General features: G+C 43.8%; 1 protein-coding gene across 11 annotated transcripts in view; it reads left to right on the top strand.

Moving 5' to 3' along the window:
* CADPS (calcium dependent secretion activator) overlaps window positions 1–21,399 on the top strand; it is a 248,776-nt gene that overhangs the window by 195,521 nt on the left and 31,856 nt on the right. For 6 of the 11 annotated variants that reach the window (XM_090022841.1, XM_090022835.1, XM_090022836.1 and 3 more), the window contains 4 exons: window positions 7,796–7,951; window positions 11,327–11,474; window positions 18,524–18,598; window positions 19,707–19,790. In XM_090022841.1, coding sequence (XP_089878967.1) covers window positions 7,796–7,951; window positions 11,327–11,474; window positions 18,524–18,598; window positions 19,707–19,790 — 463 coding nt within the window. Of the gene's footprint in view, window positions 1–3,680; window positions 3,828–7,795; window positions 7,952–11,326; window positions 11,475–18,523; window positions 18,599–19,706; window positions 19,791–21,399 lie in introns of all 11 variants that reach the window. The other 5 variants (XM_090022840.1, XM_090022832.1, XM_090022830.1 and 2 more) reach the window with 1 other exon arrangement.

The following is a 21,399-nucleotide window of genomic DNA, read 5'->3' on the forward strand; positions in this document are numbered from 1 at the left end:
CATAGCCTAAAGCTCTCCATAACACTTACTACTTACATGCTTGTAACCATCTGTAACCCATAGTACTCCAGTCTTTAACATCTTTTAGTCATTCATGAGTCCTTTTCAAGCTATTTATAAATGTATCTTTAACATAAAGTGTGGCCAGTCAAATGCTGTGACTCTACCAGGCAACCAGACAGAAGTGGTGATGTTGTCCAGAAAGGAAAAAAAAATCCTGTTAGGAAAAAGATCCTGGGATAGCTAAATGTGGAAACCATGCCAAACACCAAGCCACAGTCAGAGCATGTTTAGCTGCTTACTTCTGTCACCCTTCTACCCAGTCTTCTATACTGAAGATTTTATAGAAAAGACTGCCACTTGAATTACTAGCATTTATCCAAGTATATATGGGCCAGCATTTATGCTAATAAAACATAACTTCTGGAGTAAGCAGACAGGCAGTCTGCCCAGTGGATCTAGGAACTTGTGGGAACTGGACATTTATGCACCAACATGTCTGTAGGCAAGATAACCCAATAAAATCTCCAGGGTTGTCTGTTCAACTTTCAGATTTAAGCTAATGGCATCACCTGGCATTTATTAGGTAGCTTCTTATGGCTCTTTACTTGTTTTCTACAGTTAATGTTACAATAGGGGAAGCATTCTTTGAATATATATTATTCCAGGACACATTATCTTAATGCCATGAGCTTCTGGCACTCTAGATTTTTATAATTGGAGAGCAGAAAGATACTATTTAAATCAGTCCAAATGTGGGAAATAAATCCAAAGGTGAACAAGTCAGAACAATACACCACAAACTGTCTATTTGGCGAGGACATATCCTTACCAAATGTACAGGCCCCAGTCATGCAATTGAGTCCTCCTAACTTGAACCTTCTGCCACTCTGAAGCGCTAAGAGTTTAAGTGCATCAGACTGCTGGATGGGGCATTATTCAGTCTCTGGTATTAAATAGTCATGGGCTCGGTTTTTAGAAAGCCACCTCCCATTCTGGGCCTGTAATTTTGCAGGCCAGGTAAATAAAGGCACATCTATCTGTTGATAATATTGAAGTAATTTGCAAGTCTGCCTACCTGACTCCAGCCACAAGTCAGGTAAAGAGACAGGTCATTGAGATCAGCTGAACCAGCAAAGCTACGGACGCAGAGTAGGATGGCAGGTATTTCCCAAATCAGGCTCTCTGTGTTAAGATAATACACTACCTTATTTTGCCATCGGAAGATGAGTTGTAGCTTTTCCTTGCAATGTGCACAAAGTATCAGCAAAATCCTGATTTGTAAAAAACCAAACCAAATCAAAAAACCTTGATATATGAATACTATGCAGTGTTCACTCTAAACAGTTGCCATTGACTTAATACAGTGTTTTCATAAATGTGTTTTCAATAAGTTCTTGAATATTTAGTATAAAAAACAAAGGTCCTCTGATTAATGTACTCACCATCTGGCTAATCTCTTTAAGTGGCTTTTCTTTATACATGTATATGTTGTCCATCTCTTGCTAGTTTTAATTTACTCAATATCACTTTTTAAACTACATGGCCTTACCATTTCCAAAGGTTTAACTATCTCTCAATCATTATGAAGCATGTGTTTCTTTTGACAATCATATTCACTTTACGAGGCATGTACATGTCTGAATGGGAACAGTGGATGAGTTGGTTGCATGAGAAAGCTCTGACATATATCTCCTGGTTCATAAAGAGAACAAGCAGATAGCAAGAACTGAAGTCAAATCCATCCAGCAACCAGAAACGGAAGTAAATCAAAGCAGCTCACTCTGTATTTTGCTCTGAAAGGTGGGACTTTATTCAGAAGCTCAGAATGGAGAGCTGAAGTCATGTGTGCCTATTAGCCATGTCATCAATGGCTCAAAACATTGGTTGCCAACAGAACTGCAGAGATTCAGGGCAGATATTCTACCATGTTAGCAATTGTATACCCAGCCCTGTCGGCACAACGGTACTTCTTTGTTTCCTGATGTAATAAGATTTACAGTGAGAAATGCAATCCAGAAATGTATGTACAACTGTAGAAAATTGCTGTTGTGGTATTCCCGTGGATGAGAAGTTTGTAGAGTTCTGTCACTTCCCAGGACTGCAGATAATGCTGCATAAAATTCAACAGCAATCAAGGGAGTGGAAGACACCTTCCAAGGCAGAGTGTTTTAGTACAACCGTTATAGGCATCCACCTCGTGGAGCCAGAAGATTAACTGCCCGAACCTGCCTCTCGGCAGTAAAGCTTCTGCTAGCTCCAACAGGCAGGAACAAGCACTAAATCCTGGGGTCCTGATTCAGCTTTTAATGGGTCTTTACTCAGACAAACTCTGGGTGGGAATAAGGACCCAATAAAAATTCAGTCAAGACATCTGGACTTGCCTCTGGAATGAGGTTGTCAAAAACTTCCTTGGTTGATGCCCTTATGTGCTGCACAGAAAGGAGATACTCCCCACCACTGGCTTCTCCCCCACTCATCAGGTGGCCCCAGGAGTCAGCTGCTCAAATTTGACATCTCCCAGGTGCCAAAGTGAGGCACAAGTTTTTATTTTACATGTAAAATGCCATGTAATTGGACTTTTTGAGATACTCTGTAGAATACAGCCAGAACAGCTCAGGGACCTGTAGCACAACCTAATATTTATGGGTATTTTGCAAATCACTGGCATGCAGTGTTATTTCTCCTGGAAAATATATCACATTAAATTGCCTTGTATTTGATATACTAAACCACTTTTACAAAGCTATTTTTCATGTCATACTCGGGCATCTGAGAATGCCATTAAAGGCATCGTGCCCAGCTACAACTACCGTGCTCATCTCATGGCCCTCTTTGCAATGGGGGCATTCGTGCACAAAGCTCGTGCTTATTCTTTGGGTTTCGTGCCCTGGTCTGTGTGTATCGCACTACAATTGCACTTAGCTTTCAAGGCCTGGGAGCGCATGTGATACAGTGCTCCTCGTTTATGACCGTTGGAATCGGATGCACTCAAGTAAGCCCTGGGGTCAATTATGTGGAGCCCCGTTTCCAGCAGGCCCAGGGATCTGCATGCAGGAGTCCAACTGCAGGACTGGCGTCTTAGTCTTCACATGGTGGGACACTGTTCTGCTCCTCTAGGTTAAAGCATTTCTTGACTGTTTGGAAAAACGTCAGTCGAGGGGAGTGTCTCACATTCAGGGTGAGCCAAATTGTCAACTTCATTAGAGCCAGGAATTCAGCCTTAGCCATTTGAAGCCTGGTTTTGAGGCAGAACCTTTCCCAGTGGACTGTCAAGAGTAGCCCTTCCCTATCTCCAGCCTCTAAATGATCTAGAACTTGAGGTTTGCTTGCTCACGGGGACACGTTTTTAAATTCGGAGCCGCTTTCTGTGCTCTGAAACCATATCAGGATCCGTAAATCCTTTTGTGTGGGTGTTTGAGCGGTCCGTTAATTTGCTACTTTGTGATTTTTCTTCTTTTGTTGGTTTTTTAAGTAACTTGCTTTTTTATTGCAGACTGCAAAAAAAATACACTTAAGCCTTCCATGCTCATGCTTCTTTCTGAAATGTTTTGCTTTAGTTTTTTGACTGTTGTCTTGCTGTGAACTTTGCAGATTTGTTTATGAGTGTCACCTGCTTCTGCTACATCTGCATTGTCACTGTTATGGTATTTTTTTCTTTCTGTCTGTTTCTTCCACAGGAGTTTAACAAGTAATCTGCCCAATGTGAATCTACCCAATGTGAATCTCCCTAAAGTTCCAAACCTACCAGTTAACATCCCACTAGGCATCCCACAAATGCCTAGCTTTTCTGCACCGTCATGGATGGCTGCTATATATGATTCTGAGTGTGTATTCAGTTCACATTAGATCTAATTTAAATTTGAAGTAATCTTGGCATGGATATGTATTATTTATTTCTGTGCATTATATATAGAACTTCAAAAGAGTGACACAGACAGATAATTAGACGTTTCTCTGAATGAGGCAACCCTTCTGTATTCCTGGCATGTACGTTGTGAGTTTTTTATCAATATTGAGGATTTGTTTTGCACCCACTGGAAATTTGAGCAAATGTCTCGCTTTGCAAACTAGTTCTTGACAGTGGGATATAGTCCTGTTAGAGTATAAATTGCAAAATGCATCCTGGAAGATGGAGTATCTCAGGAGAAAGTTCTATCCAAAAGAGGAGACGAAACAACTTCAGTGCTAGCTGACCAATTTCTGTGGACCAGATGTAGATCTAAAAGTGAATCTTACTTCTTTGCAAGTTCCTCATTGCCTCTGATGGTTTGTTTTCCTTTTGATTCTGCACAGCATTGTCATCACAGGTGCTTATACATAAAGATTCTCACTCATTTCATGGGAAGCCCCAGATAGTAACTAGCTGTCACCATGTGAATATTTAAATGTCTGACAGGAGGAAAAACAATTTTTAGTGGAAAGCTTTGAATCTGACTTAGGAAATCAAACCCTGAGCCCATGTCATTAGTGTGTAAAAGCTAGCCTTTCCCAGTCCTCTGCCTCACACCTTTGGCATGTCCCAAGACATGGGATGCGTCCTACTGTCATACAGGTACCATATTGGATGAGGAATTAGAGCTCATGGTCAAGGTGATATAGTTTATTACAGCATCTAGATTTAGGAGGCACTATAAAACCATGCCTATTTCATGTACCTGCTGTAAAGCAGTGGGTCTCTGAGCAGTGCTGGGGGCTGGTACCCAAAGGTCAAGGAGCTTTATCCCCCCGTGTTGGGGAAGCCCTTCCAAGGACGCTTATACACGTAAACAGTGAGAGCATGAGCGTAAAGGGCTGATGTCTGATCAGGATGATGCAGGAGCAGGTTGGTCTCATCCAGCCAGGAACGGCTGTCCCTTCACAACTGGGCAGCCTGTGATGCCTTGCGCCTTGGTGAGTGGCCACTGTCCAAACTCGCCCTTCCACCAGCCCCCAGTCAGCATATTTACCTCCATGGCTCAGGCTCCTTTGTCCCAACCCTCCCGGCTCTTCCCTATAAACTGTTCTGCTCCAGAGCAGAGTTTTAGTGCAGCACCTCATGGGCCCATTTTGTTTCAACAAAAATGACGCTTGTCTTCGCCTGCTCCTCCCTCTTCCTTCCCTATCGCTTCACTTTCCACCGCTGCAGGTTTCTTCCTTCCTCTTCCTCCTGCCTCTGTCATCTCTTCCCTCTTAAAAGCTGAAGAGGAAGACAGCCATAAAGCCCCAGCCCTACAGGGCACTAACTCATGAAAGCATCCCTCCCACAGGTTATGTTTAACATGACGTTTACTGAACAGACTTGGGCTTGAACACTGACTTACGTTCTTCCCTGCATCACGGGCTAAAAACACAGGCATAACTTAGAGCCCAGGAAGTCAATGAGGCTACTCCCTTGCTCAAGTGCCTTCAGTGAATGATTGGCTGGACTCGGGGCCAAATTCCCAGGGTGCAGGCAGAAGTGTTTGGGATCCCTGAGGAGAGAGAGGCAAGGCGAGGAAAACCCCTTTGCAGAGAAGCAGTCTGAACATGGCCTGGGGAACCAGGACTCAGTGCAGTCTGCGGTCTGCTCCATCGATACCATGTTCCGATCCTTCTGGCAGACTCAACATGCCTTTTAATGTTGAGAACTTTAATTTTGGAAGAATAAATTGGCATTTTATCCAAATATTGAAAGCCTCAAACAAACAAACATAGATGTTTTTGGGATCGCAAGGGTGGCAATGAGCCAGAGACTTAAATTACATCTACACCTGGAATCCACCAGACCTCCACTATCATACAGGTACCATATTGGAAAGTAAAGCCAATGAACTGGCAGTAAAGGAAATGTAATCTTATTCTTTAAAAAAAAAAAAAAATTAAAATACTTGGAAATATGAATGCTGTTAATTCTGTTTCAAAGAAACCCAACTCATATTCATGCTAAGATGGCTGTATTGAAGGTTAGATTAGGTAGTGTCTGTAAATAGTACTTGAAAGTTTTTTCCCCCCTCTGTGCATGCTCTGTGATACTGCTTCTGAAAAGATAAGAATCAAGACATGACAGTAAAGTGGACAGTCGTCTTTTTATAAAATCAAAGCTTGAGTGTGAAAGGCATTTTGTGAGCTGCTATGGGATCAAAGTAATTTCAGTGCTATTGCACTAAGAATTAACAGTTCTTCTTGGTAATAAACATAAAAAAAAAATTCTCGCATGAAAACCTAATAACGAGCTGTTCAGAAGAAAAAAAATACCAAGAATATATATTTTTTTAAATTTCAAAACCAGATGGATGTCTTAATGTTGCTGTAGCAAATACCAATTCTCGCATTCATGCGTATTTAATTATTTGGAACATAAATTCATGCAGTTCCAAAATTGGGATGGAACTAAAACGAGTTTATTTATTCCCAAACCTAAGTTTGAAACAGAAGACGCTACATGTGCAGATAGGGCAACTGTCAGGGCTGTTGCACAAAGTAGCTTTTTGGTTAAAGATGCCATTTAAGGAAATGCCTGATTCTGTATCTTTTCATTTCTGCAATTCCCTTTGACCCAACCACTGTTCATTATTAAGGACATGTTTCAATCTTACCTTTCCCTTAGCATCAGATACATCTCTTCCCACTCCTGAGCTGACTTATACTTTAAATGGTTACCTTTGTTAGCACAGGACCCTCCTAGGACCCCTCTAGCATGTTGGGAGTATGGTTTTCACCTTGCGGTAGCCATGTATGCATTAGCTATAATTTCCTCTGTAGCATTAACTCAATGCAGCTGGCATCTGTCACAATAGAAACACCCTCCCTCATCTGTTTCTATAGATGATGTCAGCAGAAGTGGTAATGCATGGTGTGTTAAACATCTGATAAATTACTGTGTTAGCATTAGTGGTATGCGAGGAGGAGGTTAAAGCTCTTGAATTTCCCGTGGTAAATGTCATGAAAAAAGAGTGAGAGAGAAAAGGGTTACAGACACAGAAATTTCTCTGCGCAAACAAAACACAATCAAGGCCTGTGTTTTATCCTGTAAGTGGAGGTTTGAGATGTAATTATACTTGGAAAGAACCAAAGTAGCTGCACACCACAAGACCAAAGAGTCCTCTCTGGACAGAGGAGTGGGTAAGAGAACATGCACTTCCGAAAACATGCACTTCCGAAAGACCAAAGGCATGGCAACAAATCAAAAAAACAAAAAAAAAAAAAAAAACAAAAACTGCTCGAATCTGTTGGCCTGGAGATGCCTTTGGAAGAGGTTGATTCTTGAAGAGGTAGAATAGTCAACCTAACCAAAACTCTTCAATATAAGATGTCAAGTGTTCTTAGTTCAATTGACTTACCATGATTTTTTTCCAGCTGTTCAAGAGATAAAGCGTGTCCTCGCTCACCACTTGTTAGCACTGTCCTTTACCTGGAAACCTTGGGTGGAAAAAAAAACGCCCCATATCTTAATAACTGCATACAATCATGTACTGTAGTTATTATCAATCAAGGATTTTCAACAACAAATTCTAGCCTTAATGCTGAATAATCACATAAATTCATGTGAGTATTAATTAAGGCTGATTTTTACCATACACCCTTTTTCCAGCTAATACATGTAATTCATAACTTTGTCTTATCATCTGGCCTGGAAAGATTTGTGGGTTGTAACAGCAAGGTAGATTAGGCAAATGTATGGTAAAACTCAAAACCCTGATGGTGGAGATTGTCTGATATTGTTCTGTGTATTAAACAACTGCATACCCTAGTCTTTGTCCAAGAAAGGTCTCCACATCAGGTGTCTAATAGCCTGGTGCAGGTTATGACTTCTGTTTCCACTTTATCCTGCCAGCAATGGGTCAGGAACCTCTGAAGATCTGTTTTGGAAACTTGATGCCCTACAGACCTTCATTCGGGATTTACATTGGCCCGAGGAAGAATTTGGAAAACATCTTGAGCAGCGTCTGAAGCTCATGGCAAGTGACATGATTGAATCTTGTGTCAAGAGGTAAGTCTAAAGTGTCTCGTGTTGAGAAGTATAGCGAAGCAGCTGGGCTGAGAGGCCTTCTAGAAGGGGCACCACTTCTTCTATCAATGTTTGGGAAATATCAGTCTTTGCTTTACCTTTCATCTTAAACCTGTCTGTTCAGAGAGGCACGAGCTTTGGTAGGCTAGAGCCTACTTTATCAGTTGCTATGCATGGGTTTCCAGAGAGCAAGGGTACTAAATGGAAAGGAATAAAGTTATATGGGAAGAAAGGAGGGAGCACTGGTGAGAGAGACGGGTGGGTTGAAAAGATCCAAAGGGACCTAGGGGTTATACAAACTAGTCCTGGTATCAAGCTAAGAAACCAGTCTTTGTTGAGACCACTTCTGTTGTGAGCAAACTCTGCCAGCATCAAAGCCAAATTTTATGGCACCAACACTGTTGGACAGGACACATCATGAGGATGCCTGACAACCAGCTCTTGAAGCAGGTCCTATACTCGCAACTCACTGATGGTCGCTACTCAAGAGGTGGATAAAAGAAGAGATTCAAGAACACCTTGAAGGCCAGTCTAAAGACATGGGATATGAACATCAGTCCTTGGGAGACTCCCGAACTGGGTCACCCTCGTTGGCACCATGGTGTACAACAGGGTATCGATTGCTTTGAGCAGACTCACCTCCCTATGTCGGCAGATAGATGAGAGACAAGGGAAAGAAAGAGCCATGACCCCGCATCACTAGGACTCATTCCTGCCCCCAAAACTGTTTTCCATGTCTGCAGTCTAGCGTGCAGATCTCTGAGCAGTTTCTTCAGTCAGCTCTGGACCCACCCTTGACTCCTCTATTGACTGCAAGACTGTTTTTCTCATATTGAGGGACTGCCACTGCCGATGACTTAACACAGTCCAGCCTGTGGATGATTTCTTGGTCCGCAATTTCCGTTCAAGTTGGTTTTTAAAGTTTTGTTGTTTAAAAGCCTTTGTCCCTCAAGAGGTTAACTGCTCTGTTTTTCCCTCTTAGTCTTATTCATGCCTTCAGATGAAGGAGGTTGTTGCCTACCAAAGCTCATGCCTCTCTGAATCAGTTAGTCAATAAGCCTGCCGCCCTTCCCTGCCTTCTGCATAGCATTCATTTTGGTAACAAAAGATTAAGGCCAAACCATCATTATTTTCCACCAGGCCTTGCATGTCTTTGGCTGATTTAAGGTGTAATTCAGCACTGGGAAGAAAAGTTCTTTGTATTCTCTTTTGAACAAAGTAAATACCGAAAGGAAAAACTAATGGAGGGGCCAGTGAATACAGCTGCAGGCCTGGGCTGGTGACCACCACGGTTCTGGTGAAGTGGCTTTTCCAAACCAGCATTATTTGGCCCTTATGCAAATCTGTGCCTGTGATGTATCACACTCAAACTCCTAAGTCTGGATTTACAATCTCACCTTCTAAGAAAGTAGCATCTTGTGTCTGAGAGAGGGGCTCTAGGTTCACACACTGGAATTCAAAGCAAATGACTGTAGTAGGACTGCTGTTCCTGATCTGAAAAAAAAAACACAGCACGCAGGTAGTTAAATTAAAGACACGGCTTTTATTGAAATGCAGTAGCTCTGATGGCTGAGTTACCTGGCAGCCAGCTACTGTAGATAATCCCAAAACCTCAGAATACTCACCATGCAGCATGGTTATCAAAGAGGTACAGTATCCCAAACAACAAACTTTTAATTCACTACATCACCCTGGGAAAAGCCCTGTGCTGTTCTGGAAAGTTGCTGTGTTTCATATGTTGCTATTGTTGTGGAGTTTGGGGGAAAGGCACTAGAAAGGCCCTGGGATCTACTCTCAAATTCAGGTAGGCAGACCCTTGGGATCCCACAAGGTCAGCTATTGCTGGGTGCATGTACACGTGCATTAATGCGCTTTAGTTAACGCACATTAAATCTAGCAACTCCTCTGGGCTCCTATACATGTGCAGAGAGCTGACTCCGACTCCCTGGAAATCCAGTGCATTGCAGCAGACTTGATTAATTGAGACTAATTTGGGAAATGCTCTCCTTCATTTAATTGAGTCTGCTGGAGCACAGAAATGAATGTGCTCCAGCAAACTCTAGCATCAGGTATCAGTGTCCCCGCACTGAAAAACAGTGGAACCATTTTTCAGCAGGGGGGATGCTGATACGCGTGATGCTCGGGCACTTTTAATTAGCACAGCCCACTAATTAAAACACCCCCCCATGCCTCCTAGAGCATGAGTAAAAATGCCCTCCATTGTGAAGTACTAATAAAATGAGCATTAGCCTGTCTTAAGCCGCACTAACTAAAAAGCACAGGGCATGTCTACATGTGCACTTTAATGCACATTAGCCTATTTTAATTTGCATTAAAGCATCACTTAAAAGAGGGTGCTGTGTAGTTAATGTGCATTACAATAGGCTAATGCACATTAAAGCACACATGGAAATGCTCCCACTGAGGCATAACTGATACTTTTATTTTCTCCACATACATTTGGTGCTGTGGGCTCCTCTGCAGCGTTTGTCTCTGTTAGGTTAATAAAGTGCCCCTTAATTGCAAAGGCTTTCAAGTGGTACATTTTGCCTTCAGAGACCTCAGGAAGGAAGGAGTGCTACCCACTATGCAGAAGCTATTCCTAGTGTGATATGCAAAACCACTGATGACCAATGAGCATTTAAAACTGCTCCCACAGTCTTGATCAGACAGCATTCTTACTGAAATAACAGCTTTAGCTGCCAAAGAAGGGAAATTGCAACTAATAAAGCTTAGTAGGGGGCAGCAAGACGTGTGTAGAAGAGCCTGCATAATTACATACCTGCACGCTTCTGCAGTTAACATCTTGCCCAGGTTTTCTGCTAGGTGCATTTGTTTTTTCAAAGAAACCACTTAAAGGAACCGTTATGATCCCTGAGAAGTGTTTGGGCAAGCCAGTACTATTGTGGAAACATAGAAAAAGCAATAATCCCATGGTGCCCTTCATGCCAAGCAATTAAACAGGTTTGTACCCTCTACATTTAGTATTGTGTGTCAATAGAATTGCCTTTAATTCACCCAGGTTGCTGCATTTAAACAGTAGGTATAAATTAGCTAATATAACCCAAATTACAGGTGTGCATTGCCACTGCCATCTGTAGCATCATCACGCTGTTTACCAAGTATGAGAAAGTAATAGTTTCTATAAGACTGTTACACACTTTATAAATAGAACATATTCTGTAGAATAGGCTTCTTTTCAAACTTAGTAAGACACATTTGGAGTAATTCTTTTTGCCACGGATGTTAGCATTCAGTCTGTTTCACCAAAGCCCTCTAAACTTTGTGTTCCACCTCTTATTAGTTACAATATCTTAAGCACCAACTGAAATGGTCTTTTCCTACTTTCTTTAATAGAACCAGGATTGCATTTGAAGTAAAGCTGCAAAAAACCAGTCGATCAACAGATTTCCGAGTCCCTCAGTCAATATGCACCATGTTTAATGTTATGGTCGATGCCAAAGCTCAGTCAACAAAGCTTTGCAGTATGGAAATGGGCCAAGAGGTAAAAATGTAGATAATTTTTGGTTTTTATGTAAACTAGAGACAATGTCATGAATTTTCCCATCTATTATTCTGCTAGTTTCAGAAACTTTCTAACAGTTGTGGACCTCATTTTTTGCACAGAATAAGCAGATGAATATTCAGGGTCTCTCCGTCAAATCAGTCTAATGAATATGGGCGTTCAGAATTCCAGTCACTTACCAGTGATTGTTGGCAAGGATTGTGGTGTGCATAAGGTACCTTTAAAGCCTGCTAATGCATGATGACTGTGTTTATTGAGTCATTAAGTTCACCTTGGAGCCAGATGTATGTTTGCCTAAATGCTAGCTGTTTACATGTAGTCAACAGATTTCCAATATAAGACATCAGGAAAACAAAAGCACTAAGTTACTTTAAAAAAAAAAAAGACAACTTCCAAAAATATATCCAGATTCCACCCATTTTGACTTCCTTGAATATTGGCTGAAATCAGCATGTTGTATGATCCTAATTTACCAGGTTTTCAATGACTCAACTTTTAAAAAAAATCCAACTCTAATCACTTGTTGATTGTTTTTTGCTTTTAAAAGACATTGTTTCAGCTTGAAATTTCCATAAATTTATAGATGAATTAGAAAGGCATGCTAAACTGGGTTAGATGAAATGCATCTCCACGTTCATGTCACTCCAAAGGCGAGAAGCCAAGTTAAATATTCATGTGCCAGTTTAGAATCAATTGAGGAAAAATTGTTTGCTTCTCCTCTCTTGTTGCCAGTTGCCTAGATAAGCTCTTCCAGTGCAACTTCACATGGTTGAAATTTATAATACATCATTGCAAATTGTTTGTTCATTCTAGTTTTTTACCTCTTCCTGCTACTCTTTAAGGGCCTTATCCAAAGCCTGCTGGACTAGTAGGTGTCTTAGCAGTGACATCAGCAGGCCTTGGACTGGGCCCACTGTTCTTTTCTCTTTTGTGGGCTTTCAGTTGTAGCATTTCATTTGTGATGGTCTTGTTGATAAGAAAGGTTTTGAGATGCTTATGGTTGAGTTTCCTCCTCATCCACCAGTCCAACTTAGGACACGTACTAACTGGAGCCTTGTTGGTCCAAGGCTTGTTGGTAGAATTACCACATTTCCTCTCCACTCTGTTTCTTCTCCTTGCCTGCCCTGATTCCCAGTTCTCTGCTCCCACAATAACCATGCTGGCACATTCCCGACAGACCAAAGGGGCAAGAGTTGCAATACAAATCATGCATTTACCTTTAAATCCTTAAAGGTTGTAGCTGTGTTGGTCTAAGGATGCAGGCAGGCAAGGTTCTTTGGGTAAATCTAATATCTTTTATTAGACCAACTCAAATAGTTGGAAACAATTCTTCTTCGCAAGCTTTTGGGTACAAACAGCCTTCGTCAGGCTGAGGAAGCAACTGCTCTGCTTGACGAAGGGTGTTTGTGCCCGAAAACTTGCAAAGAAGAATTTTTTCTGACTATTTGAGTTGGTCTAATACAAGACATAGTGTTCACCTTTATGAATTCAGTTAGCAAAGCTCCCAAGGAAGACATATTTCAGAGATCAAACCAGCTCCAACAGCCCCGAGGATACTACAGGAGTAGTTAGTTGTATTAGTAAGAATTACGAGGGATATTCAGTCTATAGCATGAGACTCTTCTAACATTAATTGAATGTGGACATAATATGGGTAAGCCCAGTGTACCCATCCGTTCTAACCAACAACAGCCATTACTGACGTTCCCTTGGCGAGGCATGTGTCAGTTGTAGCAAATATACTGTTGAGACTATCAAGCTCATCTCCCATCTGTCTGAGGTCTCCAGAAAGCAAAAGCCCAAGTTCAATTTACTTGGCCACTCACCTACTATCCATTCCATGCCCAGGCATCCTGAATCCCATGAAATCTGTCTGTGCTTCTTTCAGAAGGCATTTGGTATAGCAGCGCAGAGATAATGCGACTGTTATGCAAAGCAGCAGTTGCTGTGGGATGATGATTTTAACAAATAGCTGAGTTAATAGACCTGTAAATCAGATGTAAATTATCAGTGCATAAGTCATTGTTTAGGGCTGCAAAACTTCATGTGCCCATCTTTTTCTTTTCTTCTTTTTCATGAATATTCTACTCTCCACTTTCATTGCTCACACCACCTCCCTTTTGTCAACTGCCAGCTCCTGAAGTTGTACAATCTCTGTGTTCAGATCATTTTGCTTGACCCAAAACAGGGGCTGAAACACGCACACCCACCCATGCACACGGACACACAGCCACAGTTGTTGTCCCCAGAAATAACTGGAGTAACAGTCCTCAGTAAGCTGCTACTCCAACTCTTCTATTTCAGCTCTAAGCCCAAATTAGAAATGCAAAGATTAGAAACCAAGTTTTGATTTTCCTTATAATTTGTCCACTGTGGGTGAAATGGGCATAGAAAGTCTTTATGCCATTCAAGGTTCACTTGTTATCCTGCAAACACAGCTTTGAGTGGGACCCCTGTGCTAGGGTGGGATTTTTGTGCATAAATCGTTTGCGAGCATCCCCCAGGCTCAAATAGGCGCATAAAACCTGCTCGTCCAACAATGGACAAGTGAGTTTGTGAACACTGGGATCTGCTTGGCAGACACATCACAAGCAGAAAAAAGGCTACAGTTGTAAGATAAACTGTGTGTGTGTCACAGGTTGCCCAGCTCCACCCACCGCAGATATTTGATTTAAAAATAAAAAAGCAATACTTTTTCATCAGAGTGAAAGCTGCCCGGTGGTTGAGAGAGAGACTCTTCTGATGTATCATTGAGCCTCACTTATATCACTTTTTCCTTCAAAAGCCCTCACTCTTTTAAAGCTACCTTACCTTGTGTTCATATGTCTTAACACATATGTGAACCATAAGATGCAATTTAAGAGCAATATTACTCTCCTAACTACATTCCCGTCATTTCGTTCCCACGTCCTTATAGCTGAAGGCAGCTGTTCAAGCATTTGGTAAACACGCTTTACCATTTAAAATATTTATTTTTCCGCTGCATTTTAATACGTCAGTGGGTATAAATTTATGTATTAAATGTTTCTCAGTTGGTCTATGATGTTTTTATTTAATATCCAAGGTCAGATGGTCCTTTCAGAAATGCAGCGCACACACAATCTGTTATATGACAAGGCAAAATATGCACCACGTAAAGTCAAGTAGAATAATTTTAGCAGAGGAATTGTGAGTTGTAATAATTCAGCTACTAGCAAATGGTGATTATCTCCAAAGATTTTATTAAATCAAACAAATCAGGGCAAATGTTTGACCTCTAACAACAGGCCTCATAAGAAATAGAAGAGCTAAAAGTAACCCAGAACTATGAACTGGACCCAGGCAAAAAATACATGTCATCGGGCAATCGTCTGTGCCAGATTCATAATGCAGCCATAATTTCCTCGTGGGGCAATTATAATGAGGCTGCGTGTCAAATGGATTTCATCTCCATTGTCAGGGCTGGACCCCCAGTAGGCAAAGAACAGCAGAGGTGTGCTGCAATATTACGCACAAAATTAAGCCAATGACATTTGGCATTTCACCGGTGCTGGAGCCCGCTGGAAAAGAGCCCTTTGTCACAGGTTTATTGGAAGCTTCTTTGCATCGCAGAAAACCCAGACTTCAGCTGCTCTGCAGCTGCGGCATGCCTTGTAGTCAGTGCAGGGCCGCTCTGAATCCAGCTGGCCCACTGGGGAGGATCAGACGGTGCAGAGGGATCGCCCGGTGGCATGGAGCCAGCCCTGCAGCCCCTACCTGCACCCTTGTCAATGGCCAGGTCCTCGGTGCTCCCAATGTGCCGTAATGGCCCTGGAGAGACGCCGGCTGTCAGAGCAGCAGCAGGATCAGAGAAGCACCGCTTTGGCTTCATGCCACCCTTGCTTTGAAAGGACCATCTGAGTTTGGTCCTGGTTTCATCAGAGCTTCGCTCACTTGACACCGATCTGAATTTGCCCTTGCGTTTTCAACCTCCACCATGGGGGAGCAGCTCCCGGAGACCCTCTTGAAGAGCAAAGCCACAGGAGATGCTTTGCTGTAGAGGCCTGAGTGTTTTCTCCCTCTGCAGGGCTGCATTTATTGCTGCTGCTGCTCTTCTGATTTGCTTTGTAAACAAGCTTTTAATTGTGAAGATATTTGTCAATACATTTCACGCTGTATTATTTGACACGCACCTAGCCATTCTGCGAGTTAAATCCCATAATTTATCCCACGAAAATGAACAGTTAGCAACAAACTCCACCCGCCCCGTCTCCAGCTACCCAAACCCCTTGATTAAAACAACATGCTAATGGGGCGCATTAAGCAGGTCTTTGGGGCTAATAGGAAAAACCGGAAACCCGGTTGGGGAAACTTTGATGTGAACCCCACAGGAGCGAGGGCACACTAGGCCCGTGAGCTCCGGTGCCCGCCTGACCGACCTGAGTTTGCACTTACCTGTCTCGCCTCTAGGTTTTGTTGCACCTTGGAGTCAGGCTGAGCATTGCATGCCTGCTGCTTTCAACGTCAGCCCCATTATACAGCTCCACGAGGTGGCATGGCATACGTTGCTGTTCTGTGTTGTTCTGTGGGTAGCAATCCCCTCCTCTGGGACACTTCTGCTACCACATGCAGAAAGCACTCGCTGCACTACATCCTTCGTTCGCCGGCGTACCGCTCCTGTCGGCATTGCACCGGGCCCACCACCCACCCCTCCACCCACACGGCTGAGCGGCAGAGAGGTCTTGCATGAGAAGCACATGTAGGAAGTCTCCTACAGCTCATAGATAAACCTTCCCTGCAGGAGGAAAGCTGCTGTGGAAGTAGAGTTTCACACAGAGGCTCACATACATCCATAATACCAAGGAGCAGCGCTGGTTTCGCCAGACAGAGAGCACTGCCCCTTCCAGTACATCAGAGGAGGGCACCTCTTAGCTTCTGCCCACAGTCCAGATAACCTCTGCTGCCTCCGCTCCTCTGTTGATTTGCCTGTTGGAGGGACGCAGTTTGGGACGCTGGAAGCTGCTTCATTTGACCCACCTCCCTAATCAGTAAGCTTGTGTCCAGTCTTTCAGGCCCCTTGTGCTGAAACTCCCCGTGCACCTGCCCTGCCATTGGCTTGGACATATTTTTACCTTCCTTTTTCCAAGTGCAATAAAATCAAGTCCTTGTTTCTTCTCATAAGAGACTTTCAGTACAGATTTTGTATTAAATCACTTCTTCCTTCCCAGCTTTCTACCTCGCTGGTCTTGCAGTGAAAGTGGGGCTTGCTTGTGTTTCATTTTCCATTGCTTATTGTTTCTGTGCCTGCTGCTGTTGCTTACGTGGCCCAGTTGAAAGGTCCCTTTTCTTATTTTGGAAGGTTTTCTTTTATTTATTGTTTACTTTCATATGCTTTTTTTTTCCTGTCTTCTGCATGTTCCTCTTTATTTCTGTCCCTAATCATCTGAAAGTTTGCTAAAGAGTGGGTAAGTGTCCCCAAAACTTTTTTATTTTTTCCAAGTTTCAGTTATAATGTGTTAGTGTTTTATTGAGAAGGAGATCGTACAGTGGGTCAGACTGATAGAAGGGCCTTGTACACACTGGGTGCATTTGCACGTGCAATTAAAGCTATTTGGCTTCACTGCATAGTAAATTTACTACCTTGTAGACTAATTTACTGCACAGTAAGCATCTGCATGTATAGACAGTGACACTTTTTACTGCACAGTAGACATCTACTGTGTAGTAAAGAGTGTCACTGTCTACACATGCAGATGCATACTGTTTAGTAAAGTGTATCTTGTAGGCGCAGTCACTGGGAAGCCAGTGCCTTACACTTTTAATTGTCCTTGCACTCTTTGTTCCAAACGTATGATTAGTATGTGAAGCATACCTGGTTCTTTCAATGTTACTTGACGTTAACATTTTAAAACAGCAGTAACATGAAGAAAGGGTAAGGTGATAGTGACTAAGATCAATGCCTGCAGTGGCTTTTTAAAAATCAGATGTTTCATATTGGAAAACAGTCATATTAAATATTTTCCTCAATTCATTCAAAATAGAAATGGACTTATTTTTTCTTATTACTTAAATCCTCTAAATGAAGTAGGTCTTTATAAATTAGCAGAAAATTATATTCCAGCATTTGGTATAGCTGTATGACTTGTGGCAGAGTTCAGAAGTTGAGCAAGGTTTGGCGTAGTCAGCAGCTGGATGGGAGACCATGCGGAAGGCTCATAGGGGCCGTAGGCATCGGAGCACTTTCCTGTGAGCCGATGCAGACCCGATGCCCCGGATGGTATTAGCAGCAGAGGGCACTGTGCTGCTAGAGATGCTGCCTTTGCCTGCCACAAAAGGCCAACACTGATTTCTTTATGCTTGTAGAAGCCTCCCTTCAGCAGAGCATTTAAACATGTCCTTAATTTTCAGCGTGTGCTTCAGTCCCCCTGAACTTAAGGCTAAACGCATACTAACATGCGTGGCCGGCAGGGAGCCTGAATAGCCCTGTAGCACATTTTTTTGCAAGTGCAGGAATGTGATGTGAGATGCCCAGCGTAGCTCCTAGCAGTTGTGGTGCAGAAGGTATTTGTCATGTCCTCTCCGAAGTGACTAGAGAGCTGCCCTGTGCCCTGCGAGAGAGTTACCTCCTTTTGCTGGCGGCAGCCACATTTCCATGGTCCGTTAAATGATTTGTAGAAACATACTTACTGAATGTTTGCAGGCCATTGTGTCAAGGAATTTGCAGGCCTGAGAAAGGAATATGCAGGCACTAAGCACTGTGGTCACTATTACATCCAGTATAGGAAGGCCATGGTTTTCCTTCTGCCCCATGCATTTGGGTCTCAGTATTGCAAACAGGGGGGCTGTCTATGGTATGCAAAGCACTGTCAGCTTCTCCTGAATTCAAAGTCCTGCATAAATGTAAGTAATTACTGTCCACATCAGCAGAGGCCTGGGAAATAAACTGCCAAATTCTTAGCTGATACTATTACAAATCCTGTTTTACCAAAAGAAGAGGCTTATAATCACAGTGCCATCACTTGCGATCAATGCTAATATTTACCTCCGCCTTTTCTTTTATTTTTCCTTAGCACCAGTACCATTCAAAAATAGATGAACTAATTGAGGAAACCGTCAAAGAAATGATAACACTCTTAGTGGCAAAGGTAACCTTCAGCTTCAGGTGGAATGATTCACTGTTAACATCGCTTTTTTTTTATACGTGTATTTCCATTAAAATGTGACACATTAAGAAGTTGAATTGGCTTGTTGTTTCTCACAGGCAAGCTTGTACATCACTCAACCCTTTCAAGATGATTCTTTTGATGATTAGGAGCTGCATATGAGATTGAATATACTGCTGGCAGATTGGGCCCATTTTTTTTTCCTTTAAGGAAGCGTCTGTGTTATTTGCGTGCACCATTTTGCGTACACAAATGCCCACGTTCACACACCCAAGCTGCCCTCAGTAGGTGGCACTGTTCAGTCCTTATGGAAGGGTTTCCCCCTGCGCAAGCCATGTGGGCATCTGTCAAATTTGCACACCCAACGCAGGTGAAAAGTCGCGCTCGCAAACCAGCGTGCTCCAGCTCAGAGCCAACGTGAGGGATTTTTAACAAGCGTTCTGGTCCCAGGAAGCATATTCTGAAATGTCACGGCTGATTTTTGGAAGCTGGTTTTTCTCTGGAGAGTTAGCTGGTATTTCTGATGTTCAAACGTAGGGGTGCTCGTGTCCAGGTGCTGAGATAGGGTTGGCGAGAAGTGCCGGGATGAGTATAGAGAGCATAGCCAGAGCGCCTTTCCTTTAGTTTTGGCTTGCTGAGAACAAGCCTTCACTGATTCAATGGGGGGCCGGTTAAACATAGCTTGCCAGCATATGCCCGTCGGAGTCATCTGCAAGACTAACCAGCTGGCTGCCTCCTTGATACTTCTCCCTGGGAACGCGAGCCATCTGACTCCCCCTGCTAGGAGACAGTGCCCCTGGGGACCCACAAGCTTTCCACCATCTCCCATGGGGTGAAGCAGCCAGTATCACCCATTAGCACTGAAGGGAAAACTCATGCCCAGTTTGTTAAGTGACCTTGAGAAAATGTGCCCCTAATTAGTTTATCGCAGACATCCCTCCTGACCTTGCATGCAGGTTCTCAGCTGGGTGCAACCTGGGTGTGCTGCCGCTCCCATCAATGCAGCCATAAAACTGGGCTGGAGCTCACCCCGGCTCTCACCCCATCGTGAACGACCAAGACGTGATTGCGGTGTTTTTCTTCCTTGCAGTTCGTCACCATTCTGGAAGGAGTCCTGGCCAAGCTGTCCAGATACGATGAAGGGACTTTGTTTTCCTCTTTCCTGTCGTTTACTGTAAGTAGAGAAAATCCGTTCCCTTTTCCTTGGCCAACTTTCCCTTGTTAAACCTTGCAAGTCTTGAAAGAGATGCTAGCCCCGTCCTCCTGTGCTGTCTTAGCACTGCAAGCGCTCCAGAGATAAACAACCAACCTGCTTTAAACAACCTGCTGCCAGGAAATATCCCTTGGATCTGCCTCACGGTGCTGGAATGGAGTCTAAAGTTTCTAGGCATAGAAACGTATGGGGGGAGAGAGGGAATTATCCTGGTTTTCTAATAATTGCACAAAAAGGCCATTTTGCGACAGTCCCCTGAAAATGAACCCTGCCGAATTTTCAAAGATATCTATGTGCACGTTCAAACTCTCTTGCTCATTTGGGCTCAAAACTGGGTACTTCTACTCACCAGCAGGCTTTTTTTTTTGCATCTCTTGGCCTGAATAATTGTGAGTGCGTGTTCTGGAAACTTAAATGTGTGCAGAGCAGGTGCCTTGCTCTGAATAGCTGCGGCACCATGGCTGAGATTGTTACCAGTGCAAGTGGTGGGCAGGCAGAGAAGGTCATTCTGTTTGTTGGACAAATGTCTTCCTAGGATGGCTTAGACGGGGTGGCCCTGCTTTGAGCCGGGGCTTGCAGCAGATGGAGAGGAGAGGTCCCTGTGCCTGCCTGTGTCGCATTCGCTAGCACCGTAAGGGAGAGTGCACAGAAGGGGTTGTGCTCAGTGCACTTCTGCATTATAAGTGGTCCAGTGCCTCGTGGGGAAACTGTGGTAAGGGTCTGAATTGCACAAAGGAGGACGAATTCATCCAGCTCCTCCTCTCCTGAACTGCAGGAGATGGTTCAGATTCGGATGTCGTGTCTCGGTCCCAGCCCCCTTCCACTTGCCTTCTTCCGGGTCGAGTTTCTGACAGCTTCATGCCAAGGAGGACAGCATGCAGCTCTCCCCACCTCCGTCTCTGGCTCCCCTGCCATTACGAGACCATGCAGTGTTGTGGCTGCAAAGACATGCGACTGCTTGCCAACTGGCTGTGGCCTACACACTCGGTGTGCCTGTTTTCCCCTGTTCCCTTGCCCCACGTGTCATCCCTGCCACCTCCTCCCAAATCCACAGCACAAAAGCTGGCGGTGGCACTTAGCCCTTAGATCCTCTCCTGAGCAAAAGAGGGCTGAAGGGCAGAGGCTGGCTGCCTTCCTGCCAGTTAGCGTAGCATCGGGAAGAGGATGAGTGTGCTCGTGTGCTAGCACCAGAGGATGTGGGGGCGGCAGCTTTTCAGGCGTCGGAAGTGCCAGCATCAGCCCGGGAAGACGGCGCACTGCACAGTTCTTCCTCCGGCGTGAGCCAAGCTGTTCCTCGGTGGCGGCTGCGCACCATGCTCCACATCATGGTGTTTGCACCGAGGGCCAGGGCCCGGGCTGCTCCCTTCCACGCTGGGACACGCAAATCCCTATGTCTGCATGTGGATCATGGAGGCCCCGGGGTTGTGGCCAAGCAGCTGCAACTTTTTTAAGCTTTGGGGTAATGGCAGGGTGGAGGCAGCCTTCAGAGCTGCTGCCCCAAAGCGGTCGAGCCCCAGATCATGTTACCCCCAGCCTAGCTTAACCCACCCACTTAAAACCAAAGCTCATG

This window comes from Crocodylus siamensis, chromosome 11, assembly GCF_052110815.1.
Source record: "Crocodylus siamensis isolate JL-2025a chromosome 11, ASM5211081v1, whole genome shotgun sequence".
Taxonomy (NCBI): Eukaryota; Metazoa; Chordata; order Crocodylia; family Crocodylidae; genus Crocodylus; species Crocodylus siamensis.